The sequence below is a fragment of the Stigmatopora argus genome, chromosome 3 (genome assembly GCF_051989625.1).
Source record: "Stigmatopora argus isolate UIUO_Sarg chromosome 3, RoL_Sarg_1.0, whole genome shotgun sequence".
NCBI classification, from domain to species: domain Eukaryota; kingdom Metazoa; phylum Chordata; class Actinopteri; order Syngnathiformes; family Syngnathidae; genus Stigmatopora; species Stigmatopora argus.
The window spans coordinates 9,501,763-9,520,139 of NC_135389.1; the positions used below are offsets into that span (position 1 = coordinate 9,501,763).

Consider the following 18,377-nt stretch of genomic DNA (forward strand, 5'->3'; position numbering starts at 1 on the left):
TTTGTTTTTAAAATAACAAGTTTAATATTAAAAAGTAAATAAAAAAAAAATCACTGGCAAGAAATGCGGCTTGTACTGTTAAAAAGCTTATACTTGTCTTTTTTTAAAAAGCCAATTAAAAAGTCACGGAAGCACAACAAAATCAACAAAAATGAGGAAAAGTAAATACAAACAGGTTGATTGTCCAGCTCAAATAATGTGAACAAAGGAAGACATCAAGTGGTGTACATGCAGAATGTGGAACATCACTTTGTGACTTTGGGGTGCAGTGGGGTCCTTGCTGGAAAAATGATAACAACTCAGTAATCACTTTGACAGCCTTCTGAAAAAGACAAAAATACATTCCTTTTTGTTTATTTTAGAAAAAATCACTATCAACCGTTATGTTGCACATAAAATTGAACTGATCTGATTTTAAATTTCAAATTTTGCAAGAAAATATTTTAAATAGGAGAAACAGTTTACATACAATAAAAAAGATGTAGAAAATGTTCTGTAAACATTTAATGTGCTTTTTAAATTTATTTATTTAAATGGTAAACTCAAAGTTGCCCATGACCTATGATTCTAATACTGTAATAGCAAAATCCAAAAGTTATGTTGAAAATGCACTAGGACTCTTTCTCGGATTGGTCAAGATTCTGAACTCATCCAAGCACCACTGTGACTCTGCCGTCCACTAAGCAACTATGAATGAAATATTTGCTTTGCAACAAGGACGCAAATTTGATAGCCCCTAAAAATCCCAGAATTAGCCACCTCAAATGAGTGAATCTATGAATGGAGTATTACATGATCAGATTTTATTTATATTTTACTTTTGTTGTGATTTGGTCTTCAGGGGGCAGTGGGACAAATGGCAGTCACTTTCGGAACCGCTATCCCAACCGGATTATTTTCCCTCCAGTACCCGCCCCCCCTGTTCCCCAAGCCAGGGAAAGACAATGCACGTCTACAGAAGCTCCTGAAACGAAATGCCAAAAAGAAGACGTCCCCACAGGTGTCACAGTCTGCCAGTGCTTTCCGCTCCAGTCTTTCCCCTGTGAATGAAGCCAGCCCCGACCTCGAACGCAGTGATCACTCAACACCACCCAAAACTCCCGAGGTGCCATACGCATTCTACAGTGGCCAGCAGTCATCCCGATTTGCTGCGCGACCACTATATCAGCATGTTGCATCCCCATATCCGCAGCGGGCAGCTTACTCTCGAGCAGGCCGGTTTTCACCTCAGCCATTCGCCTTCCCTTCATATCCACAACATAGAAGTGGTGTGGCATCACTTTATTCAAATTCTTTACAAATGTGCCAAGCACAGGCCGTTCTGAGGACACCTGTCCAACCATTGCCTCTTCACCCGATGCCCCCTCAGCAACCTTCTCCTTTTGCATCTCAGCTAGCGGGTCCTCCTCCTGTGTTAAAACCCCCTGATTTGATTCCTTTTCCAGAAACTCCCAGACTGACTGTAGCCCCACCAACCATGCCAAAGCCAGTTAGTCCCCATCCGACCTTCTATCCAGCAATGCAAAGTCATGCTATGATTCGGCCTCTCACTGTGCTGACTCAGATCGTCAAGCCCAAAAGTCCTCGTCCAACATTCAAAGCCACTGAAAACTTAAAATCTCCCAAGTCTATGTTTGAGGTCCCCCAAATACGCTCGTATACGGCGAGTACCTCTTACTACGAAACATCCAGGACGCCACCCGTGTATGACACAGTCGCTCTAACTGCCATCGGGACTACCGTCACCACTGAAAGCAATCTAGAAGCAAACTTGGCATTTGAAACTGGTAGAGTTCCCACCCCAAATACTTCAATCACGTTGGAACAACAGGCACAAACATTAACAACTTATTTAAGAGAAACTGCAAAAGTAGAGATAAACCCTGCTGTAGCGCCAACCATTGAGCTCAGCCGACACACACCTACATTGGAAATGAGAAGCAAAACACCAACACAGGAAATGCAATCACCACGGTGTCTCACAGGGCGCCCGAGGACCCCAGCAAAGCGCGCCGCCACGCCCGTGTTTGAGATCTCCAAACCTAACCCTCTCTTGTTTGCAGTATCACCAGTGATGGTGGAACCAGAGAGGTCAAGAACCCCCAACTTGGTTCTTGGTTCAGTTCTGATTGAGGACGCCCCTGTGAGCTTCCCAACCATAATTACAAAGTCCAAATCAGAACCTGATTTGACCAGAAGAACTCCAACTGCTGAGCTAACACCTGCTGTGACATCTGTTGGATATCAGAGGCCTAAAACACCAACGTATGAGGCAACACGACTACTCAACTCATCTCCAGCTTTTAAAAGACCAAGAACACCTACATATGGGGCGTCCACCTATAGTGGATCTGCTGAGGCCTTCCAGAGATCTAAGACCCCGACTCTAGTGGGGCCCAAATCTAAGTCGGCCTACCGTGGACTAATGCCTGGAGAGTATGCTGCTTATGGAGGAATCAGGACACACACGCCGACCTTTGGAATTACCAGAGATCAGGCCACAGCTATTGAACCGGCTGAAACACCCCCGCATAAAACACCTGCCCAAGAGCTGACAGTAGTAAAAAATACACCCCAAGTACAGGAGATTTCTGCCACACCATCGATTCCTATGATTGTTGTTTCGCAGATGCCTCAAACCACAGCAGTGACACCACCACCAGAAGCAAGAACAGTTTCTCCCAATATCCCAGAGAAACAACATCAGATCCAAGACACACCAAACATCCGGCCTGCAAATTCAAAGAAAATTCAAAAGACAGACTTACCAAAACCTCCTGTGACAAAACAAGCTCCCCCCGCTTCTGACAAAGACCCTATGAAGGCAGTAAGAAAGCTTCTTGGCAAAGAGAAAGTCCTGCCCTCAAAGGGTCAAGATCAGGCAAGTGTTGAACAGCTGGTGAAAAGTGTTGAGGTAGAGAAGATAAAAGCAGATTCTATACAAAATCAAGAAAAGGACAAAAAAGGCGGAACTGTACCCACAGCTGAGAAGAAAGACGATTCGGCTCAAACTACCCAGAAGCCGAAGGCCTTGAAATCAAAATTGAGTGGCTGGTCCAGGCTGAAGAAGCACATGGTGGTGGAGCAGGAGGACCCTTCATTTCCACAGACACAAGGTGCAAGCCAGGATCAGAGCCAGGAGGTCAACGTCGATGGCTCCACCCCACCTAAAGCCTTAAAGATGTGGGATGCTGTCCTCTTTCAGATGTTCTCCAGCAAGGAGAACATCATGCACCAAATTGAATTGAAGAAGAAGGAAGAGCAGCAGATAACACATGAAAATAAAGACAAAGACAAGGCCAGGGATGAGACCAAGGAAATCCCCTCCTTTGCACACCGGCTGCCCATCTTGCTCTTCAGCCCCAAATTTGATGCCAAAAAGCTGAAGGAGGCGGCATCCAGGCCACTTACCAAGTTCTCCACTGTTTTTGAGATGGGTTTGATTGCACGCAAGGCCAAAGAAGATGAACCAAAAGACTTTAACAGAACAGCTAGAGGCTTCAGCTCTTCTTAAAAAGCCAGGGAGGAACTTAGACAGTTCAGAAAGGAATATACAAAAAATGTGGGCAGCCCGGTGGACGAGTGATTAGCGCATCGGCCTCACAGTTCTGGGCTCGAAGATTCGATCCCAGGTAGCTCTTTACTGTATGGAGTTTGCATGTTCTCCCCGGGCTTGGGTGGATTTTCTCCGGGTACTCCGGTTTCATCCCAAAAACATGCAGGTTAGGCTGATTGAACACTCTAAATTGCCCCTAGGCGTGAGTCTGAGCGTGAATGGCTGTCCGTCTCCCTGTGCCCTGCGATTGGCTGGCCACCAATTCAGGCTGTCCCCCGCCTGGTGCCCGTAGTTAGCTGGGTTAGGCTATAGCACCCCCGCGACCCTTGTGAGGATAAGCAGTTCAGAAAATGAAGGAAATGTTTGTGTGTAACTGCTTCGTAATGGTCTGGGCTCCACTAGTCATCACTGGTTCTGTTTGTTTGGGCTTCACGTGATAACCTTGTTTGTCTTATTATTAAAATATTATATGTTTCAACTCTTTAAGAAGCCTCCCATTTGTTTGCAATGTTCGTATAGTGGTTTTTGAAGTCCACCATGTATCTCCTGAAGTTTCAAGATTTCATTTAGAATTTTTAGATTGTGTCATCAAAGAGAACACAAATAATGGCATTTAAACTATTTGTTGACTGTGTTGTGTTCTAAAATAGTCTACTTTAAATATAAGATATAAAAGGAGAAAAACAGAATGTCACGTAACTTGAAAGTTATCACGAAAGTTGGAAAAAGAATAGACAGACTTGTACAAATGTCGGATTCAGTTTCTGTGCGTTCTTGTGCTTGCCTTACTTTTTTTTTAATATATGAATTTAGTCTGAATTTCCAGCTTCAGATCTGAAATAATTTTCAAAATAAATGAACAAGCCAAAGTTTTTCACCTTTTGGCAGTGATGCACTCTGTATCACAAAACTAATAGCAACCAATTTAGGAAAGATTGCATTGTTAAATTGGGGTTAGGTTTTGGGCACGAATATGATTTTAGAATCATTGAAAATGACTGACAATATTGTGGCTAAAAGACAACTGTAATTCAATCAGAACAGACACATTTTAAATTGTGGATATCCTCCAAGAGCCTTGAAATTGAAAAATGCAAGAATAAATGTCCCCACTACTAAATGTTCCTGGTTATTCATGATGGAAAAAATGACTTGAATTTCCATTTCAGATGACATAAAGTGGGTTTTGAATTCCCTCACCACATTTTTCATCAGCTTCATTTCCCTGATTCACGGAGATCTTCTCATACTTGCCATGTCCCGTCACCACAAATTTGAACTTTTTACTCACTGCTGCTGAGCCCTGAAAAACACGACACTCATCAACATTTGGCACAATAATATCACATATAACAAATAAGCATTAGTCTTTGCTACCTTGATGTCTGGGGCAGACCTCCCTGTTGAATCTCCAATAATCTCCCACATGTTTTTCTTCTGCATCACATCTCCATACTTCACATCCTGCCAAAAAAGATATCCGTTAACGCTAAGCTTAAAAACATAAATATGGCAGGCATTACTTTGTAAACTCGTCGTTACTTTGGCATGATACTTACGGTCACTTGGCTCTGTGTAGGTCGGCTAATGTTCGGTTGGCCCTTCACCAACTGGTTGATGAGGTTGGCAACGCCGACCTTTAAACCGTCAGTGTCCTGATTCATTGGATAATTGAGAAATTTAAGAGTCTTTTAATTTTTTAGACCCAGCACAGACATATCCTAATTTGACGATGAATTGCCCCAAAAATTTAGAGAACAAGTATCTTAGCGAGGTAAATTCAAGATACAGTCAAAGTGAGCAGTACTTAATCTAGGTCAGGGGTGTCAAACTGATTTTTTTTGTTACGGCCCACGTCATAGTTTCGATTTCATCTGGAGGGCCGTTATGTCTTCCAACTAGGCTGCCGAAATGAATCGATTAATGACTTGACAGATTTTCCGATCGTGCTGATCGATAGATCATTTTTGGGGATTCAAATTGTAGTACAAATCTTCTGCAATTATTGTTTTAAAAAAGGGAAACAGGAAATATTCCCTATAATCTTCCTTTGAATTTGATCATCTCGGACCGCACGGCACATTTCATCTCGGTAGTTTAATGCTTTGTTGAGGACACCATGTAGGATAAGATAATGCTAATTATTATTCATGTTTACTTAATTTCGTCACAGCATCACAGTCAGAGTTTGACATAGAGGAAAACTAGAAACAAAATGAATTATTTGCTGATACCAACTTGGACAAAGTGGACACCAAAAGGTCTCTTACCCGACAGGAAGATGTTTTGGGTGGGCTGCTGGTCTGCATATCACCAGCCTCAAACAAGTTCTTCTTGGAAGTAACAGCCTCCAATGAGTTGGGAAGGTCAACCACTGAGGGTTTCAATCCTCGAGGTTCCTGAGAGTTCTGGAAACAAAGTGAAATATTGTCACTATCGAAATACTACATTGGTGGCTTGATTTTAATGGAGAAAACAGTTAGATAGACAGAGCTATAGACAGACCGACTGACAAAGTCCACCACAAATAAGAATGTAACAATTAATATTCGCGAGTAAATATGGCAGGCAATTTAGGAATCGTAACAATGAAAATTAATTGAAGGAAATGTAACGTGCAAACAAATGAACATAGAATGAGTTATACAATTCAATGGAGAACAAAAAGGGAAGTTGTGTGACTATGTATGTGTGTTGTGGCCGTACCTCTACAGCATGAGCATACTGCTCCATCTTGTCATCAATGTTGCGGACAGGGACAATCACTGTTGTCTTTTTGAAACTGTTACTGACCAATCACAGACATTTACAAATAATTAATAAAAATCTCACCACTATGGCAACATGAAAACAACACCAATTCTTGAGATAGCATTTCCACTTTAGATTCCAGCAAACCCGGAACATTATAATACTAAAATATATATGTTCAACACTGCAGACAACTCGCAATATATGTATAGCTATTGTAAATGTAATGTCAATCTTTCAAATATATAACATTTACCTTTTCTTTAGGGAGCGGTTGAGGGACTCTGTTCTCTCTGTAATCTGGAAGTCACACACATACAGACACAATAAAAAGGAAGTGGTGACTTGCCGTCAAGTGTCCAAAAATGTTTTCCAAAAGTCAGAGAAAAAGAAAAATGGTTATACTGTTTAAAAAAAATTCAATCTGAAATTATGCTTGAAATGACAGATATTTTTAAATTCTCTAAATGTGTTGCAAGAATTTTTTATTGAAAAAAACAAATGCTTGAAATGGTTTTAAAGAACCATGTGCAAAGATGTGTAAAACCAATTTTCAATATGTTTATAAAATTTTGTTTAAATGTGTTGTTGTGTTTGTCAAATTTGTTTCAAACCATTTGAAAGTAAAATGGATGAAAATAGATTCAGTGTAATATTTTGGTGCCCACAAGGGGACCAAAAGATGTCTACTTTTATAATTGCGCAAGATGTGCTGTGATTGGCTGGAACCAAAGTGATGGACAGACTGTAGAGGCTTTTTGGGGGATAATGAGAAGTACTTTGAGGAGTATCAATTCTAGCTCGAATGTATTTTTTTCTTAATAATTTCCAAATTGAAAGCCTCTGCAGCATTGTCACGTGATACAATTGATCATTTCATTTACTTCTACTCTCACAACAACATGCTGCGTCATGCAAACTTTAAACATGACATCACCATTGCATGACCTAAAGATACATATATTTGTGCACATTTAAAAGGCAAAGAAGAACGTGCAGAATGAATATTTATATCCCAAAAATAAAATGCAAAAAGAAAAAAAACTAATTAAAACACGTGTGGGAACAGTGAAACAACATGCGTCAGTTGACTTACGCGCAGGGGCGTCTGCAGCACTCGGCTGTGAAGCAACACCACATCTAATTGGTCAATGCCACCTCCATGGTTATTTTATTGAATAATACATTGCATAAATCTCGATCTCTACTCTCAAGCACCTCAAATTGGAGCTAAAGTTACCATGGATAAACATCACAGAAGAAACACAAGATGTTTAACTTCTATTATTACTGAATAATTCATTTTTCGTAGTGTCTATTGTCACCGCTTCTTAAAAAAAAGAAGAAAAGTTGTGATGCGTCATTTACTTATATGTTGTGGTGGCACTAACCCTGTCTTATGCCCATAGTTGGTTTGAACAGGCTCAAGCCCCCCCGCAACCTGCCCCCGAGAATAAGGGTATATATGATGAATGACTGGATAAATATGACTATTATTCATTCATTCATTTTCTGTACCGCTTGTTCTCACAAGGGTCGCGGAGGGTGCTGGAGCCTATCCTGGCTGACCTTGAGCTAATCGCTGGGCACAAGGAGGTGGACAACTCATACCTAGAGACAATTTAGCATAAAATTACCCCAGCTTGCATGTTTTTTGGATGTGGCAGGAAACCACAGTACCCGGAGAAAACCCACACACGGCTGGGGGGAACATGCCAACTCCCCACAGGAAGGTCCAACCCTTTAATTCAACTCTCGATCTTAGAACTGTGGGACCTACGCGCCAATCACTTGGTCACCGGGCCACCCATGAATATTATTACTATTTAAAATATGTCAAATACATGATTATATTAATAACATTAAATATTGCAATAAATAATTGTATTGTCTAACTATCTATATTAATAATGACTAATAATCCTTATAAATGAGACAATGATCATCCCTTTTCTTTAAAAACAATACAATTTATCTCCCTGCTTATATTAATGAAATAGTTTTTACTATTATTTGTTAACTTTAAAGCCCCATGATGCGCTTGTATGTTTGGGGTTTACTTTTGTCTCCATGGCAGCAATTGGTCAGGTGACTCTCCCAAATGTAAAGCAAGGTTAGGGGGTGCTCGCTGGGCAACCATTTACCTTGTGTGTAGGTGTCTTGATGGGGCTGAAGGCTTTATCTGTGTCGCCGCTGTCGCCGCTCCAGCTCTTCATCCGCACAGCAGCATCCATTCTCCTCCTTTCTATGTCCTCTTTCATACGACGACGTTCCTCCTGTCCAAAATAAAACAACAAGCCAATTCAAATTAAACTGTATATCCAAAGCATCTGACCCTGATCTAACGGTCTCACCTAAGAATCTAAATAAACTTTTGAGAAGTGAGATTATGAACAAGAGACATTACCCACCTCCTCTTTAGTGGCACGTAGCCGTTCGTCGTCTTGTCGCCGCCGTTCCTCCTCACTTTTGAGGCCTCTCCTCAGTTCTCTCCTCCTAGTGAGCTCCTCTAGCTCGTGCTCGGCTTGTGCGTTCCGATGCTTCAGCTGCTCCAGTTCACGACACTCCTTCTCCTGGAGACCTCGGCGGATCTTCTCCGTATGGCGCTCCACCTCCACGTCGCCCGACGTCTCGCCCTGCTCACTACACCTGAAACATTGTACAATTCACCAACATGACAATAATGTTGCTGTTCAGTATTTTTTTTTGCATGATGTTGTACCTGGGAGACCGGCTCTTGGGTTGTGTGCTGGGATATGATGAGACTTTCTGTCGGCTAGTGTCTCCATCGTGTTTGGAAACTTGGAAAAGGAAATCTTCTGACGTGTGAGACACCTCGCCTGGTTGTCGTTCCTCCACCTGGAAGTGAGTACTGCATGTTAGAATCAAAGTGCACTCGGTGGGACAAACTATGATAATGTGATACACGCCACAGGAGCCAACCAATAATTATTTCCAGACATATGATGTATTGTGTTAAATTAAAGAGTACCTCATACGCACACATTTTTATTTGCAATCTGTGTGCAAAACACAGTCATTTTTCCAAATAACTGACACTTGCATTCACAACATAAGATAATAAAAGCATGTCTAGACCAGTGATTCTTAACCTTGTTCAAGCAACCGAAATCCAACAGTTTCATATGCGCATTCACCGAACCCTAATTTAGTGTACGTTAGTGTAGTGTTTAGTTTTGCTTTTTATTCCTAAATCTGCGATCCAATACCTGACACACAATGTTTTGTACTTTCGTTTTTAGAAGCATCTGAAGCCATGAAGCGAGTGAGAGTGCTGTCATTTCATTTTTTGAAATCCCAAAATGAGCTTTTTAACTTTTTGAGGCAGGGTTTCAACAGATGCAGGAGGAAGGACATCTTTTGCTAAAGCTGCTGATATGGTATGGCCACATGACAGCTTTTTAACAAACCACATACAATAAAACACAATAAAAACAAAAATCTACAAGTACAAAAATGACCAGAAAGGAATTGGAATCACAATAACAAATAACGAGACTCACAAAAAACATTATGCACACTAACACTAAGAACGGAAAATAAATAAATTAACGCCGCACAGATGAATCACGCAAGAACCAAACAAAAACATCAAGCAACTCTCTTTAAATTGTAAGACAATTGAGAATGCTGGTGGTATAAACTGATTGGTCACCTGACTTTCATGATGTGCAGCCATGTTGCCAGTTTCTGTGATCAGGACACGAGTGGATGGAGATGATGACGTACAGGCGGATGTTATGGTTTCTTCTGAGGGCGCTCCGTAGGTATCCCTGTTGCGTTCCTCCACCTCGCAGTGCTCCCGTCCTCCCTTGGCCACCTCCTCGAGGCGCTGTTGTCGTCTCTGCTGTCTGCGCTGCGTCCAGTCACTGAAGCCTTCATCCTCCTCCAGAGATGGCGAGCTGTGGGGCTTCATCACACCTTGAAATCTGGATGCAGAAGAAATTAGAATCAATCTCGTGTCTCTCTTAGGAGTAGTAAAGAATTAGGAAAAGAGTGCATTATTCTAAACACTCGTTTAAAATTATTTCACACGCTCTCTCCCTGGCCCTAAGACTAGCAAAACAATTATATTTGAAAAATCTCTCTTAACTGTATCGAGATTTTGTCAAAGTAGTGTTCAAAATAATAAAACTTGTCAGCTGTTGTCCCTTGTGGCTTGATAAATAATACAATAATATTGTATGGATTCATGTGGCCACTTTTCCAAGGTAAAATGGGCTAATAGCGCACCAGTGGACATTTTTTTTCCTTCTCTTCTCTCTGAACAGAAATGAGTTGTTTGTTGCATATTATAACCTTATTCGAGGTCAACTTTATCGGTTACCTCAGCCAAGGAAGAGGTCATTGACCTCTGCTATTTCGCTTCAACTAACTAATCAGCGAAGGGAAATAAAGCAAACATTTTTCATGTTTGCCAAATGTAAAATTCACCAAACATTAAAACCTATCCACTAGATAAGAACTAGACTCCAGACTACTCATCAGAAGAGAAAGATATCTTTTACCAAAGTCTAAAAAAAAGCACACAAAAGAAAACAAAATTTAAATGACTAGCTTGGCATAACATATACTACACAAACAACGTCACTATTCAGCCTTGCAGGTGATTATGTTGAAGGTGCAAAGTGAAATGATGAATAAGCAACAACAAAACACATTCTTTTAAGGTTGCATCACAGCAGACGTACGTGTCATCGCTGTCTGTCTGGTTGCTCGCGTACCCTGGGGGCGCCGCATCACTGTTCCTGTGATAGACCTCCTCTCGAGCTCGTCTTCTACGTTCTCTTTCCACTTCCTCGGCATCCTCCACGCTCCTCTGAGCTGTTAACCTGCAACAACATCCAACCATTGTCAATATACAGATAATCAGATGATCAAACTGACTCATTCACAGTATTTTTGTAGTTGATGTATCATAGACAAGCAACCACTATGACCATGCTGGATTTTTTACGATTCAGTGCTGATCTTTCTGTGTCAGTACCAACCAGCAGGCCCACAGATGGATGCAGGTTTGCTGTGACCAGCAGCAAAAACAAATCATAAACAAAAGCACAGAGGGAGAGTTGGAAGCAGGCTCTGAAATAAAGACTATTTGACTACTGGAAGACCAACTTTATCTTGATGAAAACCAGTGTTGCCTGGTTGGTAGATGGTAATAGCTTGTGACAATGATAATAGTTTCAGGGTATAAGGAAAATGTCCAACAAAGAAAAACAATAAGGAACAAAGCCACAGTCCCAGTCTGTAACTAACAGAAACTATTCATCTACTGCTTATCCTTTGATATTTGGTGGGGTGCTGGAGCCTATCCCAGCTAACAATGGGCTGGAGGCAGGATGCACCCTGAAGTGGTTGCCAGCCAATCACAGAGCACATAGAGACACACAAGCTTTCAGACACACAATCACACTTGTTTAATTTACAGTCTTGGCCTACCATATATATTTTTGGGATGTGGAAGATTATTGGGGAAAACATGCACAGGCACTGAGTGAAAATACAAACTCCACACAATAAGGTCAGAGCCAGGGATGAACTCTTGACCTCAGAACAATGAGGCATATGCACTAACCACTCAACCACATTTAAGAGTTACTAATTCATTTCAATACTGTAACTCAAACCCAAACTAATGGTAGACTAAAAGAAACAAGTCCTGGAAACAAAAATAAAAAATATCCTTACAATACCTCCATCTACATTTTAAATTGATTCATTAAGCAATGAATAATGTCTACCCATTGGCCTAAGGTTTAGACATACATTAAGGGAGTTAATTTTTAATCTCCCATTGTTTGCAAGCACCACTTCCTGCCATCTTTTGTCCTTCCAATGTGAGCAACAGGAAGCGAAGGCAACAGAGTTGGCAAGGTAGGAGGTTGGTGTACAGCTGGGTTAAAAAAAAACCACACTTCCTTCCCCTTAAAAAAGACCTCCGCAGGTTGACAAAACTCTCTCTGAAGGACACCTGTTTGGTTTGTTGCAGACGTGTCTGCGCTTGTCAGGCATGACGAAATGTCTGAGGAGTTGTGAAAGAGATTAAAGAGTTAAAAAGTTATCCGCCTCACAATGATGCAGCAAGGATGAAAGAAAAATTATTAAATGCAATATACAGGTTTTCCGGCTGAGATGAGATTGTGCCATAAATTTAAAACTGTCACAACTTGACAACCACAAAAAAAAGGAAATTCACTTTTCTAACATTATGGGTTGAAGTTCCTTTTAGTTGAAAAGACAATGTATGTGTTATGTCATACCTTTCTCAATATTTGTCATAGAAAATCATCCCTATTTCAAATTGCACTTCCTATTAGCATTATAAGGAGCGCAATTTGAAATAGGTTTGATTTTCTATTTTCTGTCTCGTTAGTTAATCAATCTTTGGCCCACTCAGCCATTTGCACACAACTTAACAATTTAACAGCAAAAAATAATAATAATAATAATCAAATAGCACAATAATAATCTCACTAGTGTACTGCGGCTATTAAGATAAACATCCCATTAGGTAATGTGGTTTTACATTGAATGAGGAACCACTACAATAATTATATTTAGTTTAAAATGCTACAATTAAATTTTAATGACATATGAAGAATAACTATGAAAATGACCTAAGCATATTGGACTGTTGGACATTTTGGGGGAAATAGGAAGTGAGGTACCAGGAGGTGTGCCACACGTTGTCTTTATTTATTTAACACGATGGTTGGGGGAGGGTTTGGGCGGGATGAGAGCTAGGCTTAGTGGGGGGCTCAATCCCCTGTCAATCAATCTGATACCCTCATCAAAACAATGTAAACCATTTCTTTTGCACTTCTGTCCCAATCATTAACATTTCTTTGTACGTATGCGTGTATGTTTGTAAGCTTCCATGTATGTTTACAAGTCTGTGTGTGGGGTTCTGTATGTTTGTGCTTTTAGGTGTGTGTGTGTGTGTGTGTTTGTGTGAGCGTGTGGGACCAACAGGTCATAGGTTTCAGTCTGTTTACAGTTCTTCTGCTTCCTGAACGATGACATCATCACTGTGCTGAGATAAAAACACACATTTGCTTTTTGTTCAGCTACTTTACTCCTCTAGCATGTTCAAAGAAAAGCAGTCTGAAACATGTCAAAATTAGAGCGATAAAGATCTTACTCCCATTCCTTTGACATGACATCGCTATGTTGCCAGAGAAACCAAATCTTTTGGGCTTCTCTCTCCCAGTTTGTGATGGCATAATCACAATATGACATCGAGGCCACATGCCCAATCAGGGAAAAAGTGACACTTAGTTACACCTCCTGCTTTTATTGCTCAGACGTGACTCAAAGTGGCTAATTGGTGAGCTAACGCCACCGTGCCGTCAAGATGATTCGTGCTGGGTGATGATATCATTGTGACTCGCAGTCTGCTGTGCTAACCCCGACTTTAACGACGACGTCACACTGACTCAGAGGCTCTCGATAGAAAAAAAGATATATTATTATACTATACATATATATATATATATATATATATATATATATATATGTATATATATATATATATATGTATATATATATATATATATATATATATATATATATATATATATATATATATATATATACATATATATATATATATATATATATATATATATATATATATATAGTAGGGCAGCACAGTTTGTATGCTCTGCCCGTGCTTGCGTGGGTTTTCTCCAGGTAGTCCAGTTTCCTCTCGCATCCCCGAAACCTGCTGCTTGTACACTCTAAACCAGGGGTGTCAGACTCGGTTGGGTTGGTTCGCGGGCCGCGTTAACGTCAACTCGATTTCATGTGGGCCGGACCATTTTAGATATAATATTTAGATTTTTTTAAATAAATGGATTAAAAGAACTGGATTAAAAGCCCTGAATATTCAGTTTTTTTTATAGATATAAAACAATGTTTATTTGAGCTTTTTAAAATATATTTTTAAATTTTACAAAATGATTTTTGAACTAAAAACACAGAAAAAAATGATTAAAAAATTACAATTATTGATTTAAAAGGGGGAAAATCAGGAAATTTAATATACATCTATACTCTTTTTTTTATCTGATCCTAAAACAGAAAGTCGGCACTCATGATTTACTTTCCCAGGCCACACAAAATGATGCGGCGGGCCAGATTTGGCCCCTGGGCCACCAATTTGACACATGTGCTCTAAACTGTCCTTAGGTATGAGCACAAAAGGTTGTTTGCAACCTACTGCCCATAGTTGAATGGGATAGGCTAGAGCACCCCTACAACCCTTGTGAGGATAAGCATAACAGAAAATGAATTTATCAATAATTATTACACAGTACATAAGTCATCCTTTACTTTTTAGTTTATTTATTCTATTTCTTTTTTTCCAAAACATTTCTCAAAAAATTTGTTGGTTGTTTGTTAAACATTTTGACAATTTGCAGTTCCTCTTAACTTTTTCCCCAGGGATGGTATGGCAAACACCTCAGCAAATAACCTTTTAACCTTTGAAACCGCCAGCACTTCCTGCCCAGCCTCCTCGAACCACCACAAACAAAAAAACAAACCCCACTTCTAGCGCTAAATTGATGTCACCATGTGCTTCTGACTGAACATTCCAAATCCCCCAAACCCTAAAACCTTTGTGACCCAGAAGCCTCCCAGTAATCCCATCGAGAGCTCTGATAAACACAAACATCGACATTTGCTTTCACAAACTCATCCAAAAAAATGGATCCCAAATTGACAAAACAGTGTGTAAATGCACATTTGCAAATGTGTGCTGAACTTTCCAAGCAATGGAAATACTGGACACCTTCAGGTGTTCCTCTGGAATCCTAAGATTTTGTTGTTTACCCCCCCATCCCTCACTCATATGCAGTTAATCAAAAAAACATTCGTCAACATAAAAGCATTCTCACCCGAAAGCTTCCCAGTCCTCCCATCAATACTAACAGGAGACATGTAGTATACACAATTAGTGATTCAAATCAGTACGAACCCTCTTCCAATAAAAAAATCAATTTAAAAATAATTTCAGTCTTCAAACCTACATAGGCTTAAAAAGACAAAAAATTGGTATACATCTATATCATGTTTAGATTGCCAAAACATCCCCAAAACCATAAAAAATTATTAAAAAAATCACCGACCAACATTAAAAAGAAATATATGTCAGCTTCTCTAACAACTTTCACTCAACAAATAAATTAGGCAAACATAACTGTCATGTTTGAAGGTCCACAAAAACTTGCAGAGAAACATGCCCAATTAGATATAAGGCACCTGGAATTTTGTTCAAAAGTTGCCATTTTAGTACAATAGTTCAATACAAGTTCTAAAAAGAAGAGCCATGGCCAATAATTTGACAGGAATTCAACTATATTTCTTTGAAGTTGCTTTTGAGGGCAATTTTGCCCTTGTGGTCCCTTTAAAACACTAGTTTGAGCAATTAACACAAAATTTAGTGGGTATGCCTATCGTAAGAATATTGACATTCAACCCATGCCACCACCTGAATATAGCTGATTAGGTTGGAAATGCTGGGGATATTAACTTCCCTTGAGATGAGTCACATAAACATGAGGACATCATCATCATCGTATAAAAGAATTTTGTTTATTTGTTAGACCACAGTATGTGCGAGATAGTAGGATTTACTTACTGATTTTTTAAAAACATTTTTAAAATAGATAAATATGATCTGAACCCATCTGCAATAAGTACTGCATTTGATTCCGAAACACTGGGCATCCTGGTGGTCAAGTGGTTAGCACTTGGCCTCACAGTTCTGGGATTGAGGGTTCAATCCCGGTTAAATCCTTACTGTGTGGAGTTTGCATGTTCTCCCTGGGCTTGTGTGGGTTTCCCCCGGGCACTCCGGTTTCCTCCTACATCCCAAAAACATGCATGATAGGCTGACTGAACACTCCAAATTGCCCCTAGGTAGATTAGTGTGACCATTGACGCTTGTTCGTCTCCTTGATCCCTTGAGACCAGCCCCAGTTTCAAGATGTCCCCCAATAGAATTAAAAAAAGATATTTTTTGCACGAGTTTGATGTATAACATATAACACACAATGTTTTAAATATAAATTCTTAATGGAAAGAAATTTGACAACAATAGGCCTAAAACAAGTTCTAAAAAGAATAGCCAATAATTTGACAGGAATTTTGTTCAAAAGTTGCCATTTTAGGGCTAATTTCCAGCAATCATTACATCCCAAAACTAGTCTCAGCCCTCAAAACTGCTAATCATAAAACATGGTACTCTTATCATGATTTGACAAACAATAAAAGTCTTAAACAATCACACTTAGAAATAATCCATTGATACAAAGTCAGATTGAGTGTTGGAACTCACCTTATGAGGTTCTGGAGACCTTGTTTGCTGGAATTTCTCCTCAGCAGCGCATTGGACATCTTCAGAGTTCTTCAGGGGTCCCTTGCTGTAGGCGGCGACAGTCCAAAGATTGTGTAATATTGCTTCTTCGACTTCAGTTTTTTCTGTGGCTCCAAATGTTGGATTGCCCAGCTGCTTCTTCTGAGGTTTTTCTGAGGTAATGTTGTGCATATACCACTATTGGATCTTTTGTTGCCTCTCACTCTCTTCCCTCCCCTGCACGGCGTGTCGGGAATGTTGGAGGGTGGGAGGGACATGGGTGCAAGGAGGGGGAGCGGGTTTTAGTCATCGCTGCCACCCTCCCACCGCCCAATCCCCCCTCTGTTGTCCTACATGTGGTTTCTATTGAGAAGAGCTCAGCATCCTTCTGGTCTTTTGCATGCTGGTTTGAGAGCATGTGTGGTGTTGGGGTTGAAAGATGATTCCTGGCCACAGTGATGATCCCAAATGCCCCTGTGTGCCCCTCAACACCTTCACGATTTCATCTGGGTGCAACTGAAAGCAGACGGCAGAGGTGCAATTTTTGTTGTTTTTGTGTTGAACTTGTCACCAAGTTGCTGTGGCATCAGGAACTGATTTCAAGTGTGTGTGTGTGTGTGTGTGTGTGTGTGTCTGTGTGTGTGTGTATGACAAAAAAAACTACACCCACATGCACACACTCTGGAAGGAGTATGCCTCTGATGTGGTTATTGACACCATGATGACTATGCCAGGAAAGGCAAGGGAAATGACCCGGAAGTGCTCTAAAATGGATACAAAGTGCCCAAAAAATGAAAAGGAAGTGCTCAAAATGCAGTGTCCTTTTTTAAGGTTTAAGTTTTTTTTTCTTTTATTGATATAAAATGTTGGGTGGTCACTGGAGCCTAACCCAGCGGCCATCGGGCCAAAGGCGTGGGACAACCTGAATCGGTAGCCAGCCAATCGCAGAGTATAATGAGACGGACAACCATGCACAATCACACCCATACCAAGGGGCAATTTAGAGTGTCCAATCAGCCTACCATGCATGTTTTTGGAATCTGTGAGGAAACCAGAGTACCTGGAGGAAACCCACACAGGCCCAGGGACAACATGCAAACTCGACACAGGTGGAGCATCCTGGACTTGATCCCAGGACCCCAGAGGTGCAAGGGCAACGCTCTAACGGTCTAACCACTCGCACCACCGTCCCATGCATTGTTCCTTTATTCAATAAATGAAAATCAAACTCCACCCCCCAAAAAACTGAGCTCAGTTTCAGATTCTGCATCCAATAATGGGTAAGAACAGCTGTCAGATCTACAGAAAAAACAATAGATCAAAGGGGGAAAAAAGGAAATATTAATAAGAGATTTGAAATATGGCACATGTTGTCTTGTCCCGACTCGTAAACATCTAGTGATCAAGCGAGAGACCCTTGGCGTGGCTGCCTCAGCTCTGACGCACCAAAGCAAACACATAATAAATGGGTGACTAGTTTTACAAGATAGATGACGTAAGGACAAATATAAACGCTCAGAAGGACAAATCAAGACAAAATGTATGAAATAAGACTTAAATTTGTTTGCAAAGTTAATTTTACTCATAAACCAATATATTCGGCAACTTAGATAATTGCTCTGTGCTATTTAAGAATTCAGCCCTTCACACTACAAGACAGATTATAGATTTCTATGAAAAATAAAG

The 18,377-nt window shown here is 40.4% G+C and overlaps 2 protein-coding genes across 3 annotated transcripts; one reads left to right on the top strand and one right to left on the bottom strand.

The window, feature by feature from the left end:
• On the bottom strand, positions 1–17,140 carry lsp1a (lymphocyte specific protein 1 a). 2 transcript variants are annotated; one of them, XM_077597024.1, is made up of 13 exons: positions 16,674–17,140; positions 11,053–11,160; positions 9,984–10,257; positions 9,030–9,166; positions 8,719–8,956; positions 8,452–8,583; positions 6,564–6,607; positions 6,263–6,344; positions 5,827–5,964; positions 5,116–5,211; positions 4,934–5,020; positions 4,757–4,859; positions 1–322 (listed from the first exon to the last, which is right to left on the bottom strand). In XM_077597024.1, exons 1-13 carry the CDS (start codon positions 16,730–16,732, stop codon positions 300–302), a joined length of 1,521 nt encoding a protein of 506 aa, XP_077453150.1. In that variant the 5' UTR covers positions 16,733–17,140; the 3' UTR covers positions 1–299. The 2 variants fall into 2 exon arrangements, with proteins under 2 accessions (XP_077453150.1, XP_077453149.1); XM_077597023.1 differs by having other exon boundaries at positions 11,020–11,160; positions 16,674–17,138.
• On the top strand, positions 808–4,301 carry prr33 (proline rich 33). Its single transcript, XM_077597025.1, has one exon. It carries the CDS (start codon positions 857–859, stop codon positions 3,512–3,514), a length of 2,658 nt encoding a protein of 885 aa, XP_077453151.1. The 5' UTR covers positions 808–856; the 3' UTR covers positions 3,515–4,301.
• Positions 17,141–18,377: the final 1,237 nt, after the last annotated feature.

Excerpts from the sequence above, each read along its gene's own strand:
- lsp1a (XM_077597023.1), bottom strand. The coding sequence starts at position 16,732 with ATGTCCAATGCGCTGCTGAGGAGAAATTCCAGCAAACAAGGTCTCCAG. Across the intron at positions 4,860-4,933 it reads GGTCTGCCCCAGACATCAAG|GGCTCAGCAGCAGTGAGTAA; the intron begins GTAGCAAAGACT and ends CGTGTTTTTCAG. Across the intron at positions 323-4,756 it reads TGAAGCTGATGAAAAATGTG|AAGGCTGTCAAAGTGATTAC; the intron begins GTGAGGGAATTC and ends TGTCTTTTTCAG.
- prr33 (XM_077597025.1), top strand. The coding sequence starts at position 857 with ATGGCAGTCACTTTCGGAACCGCTATCCCAACCGGATTATTTTCCCTC.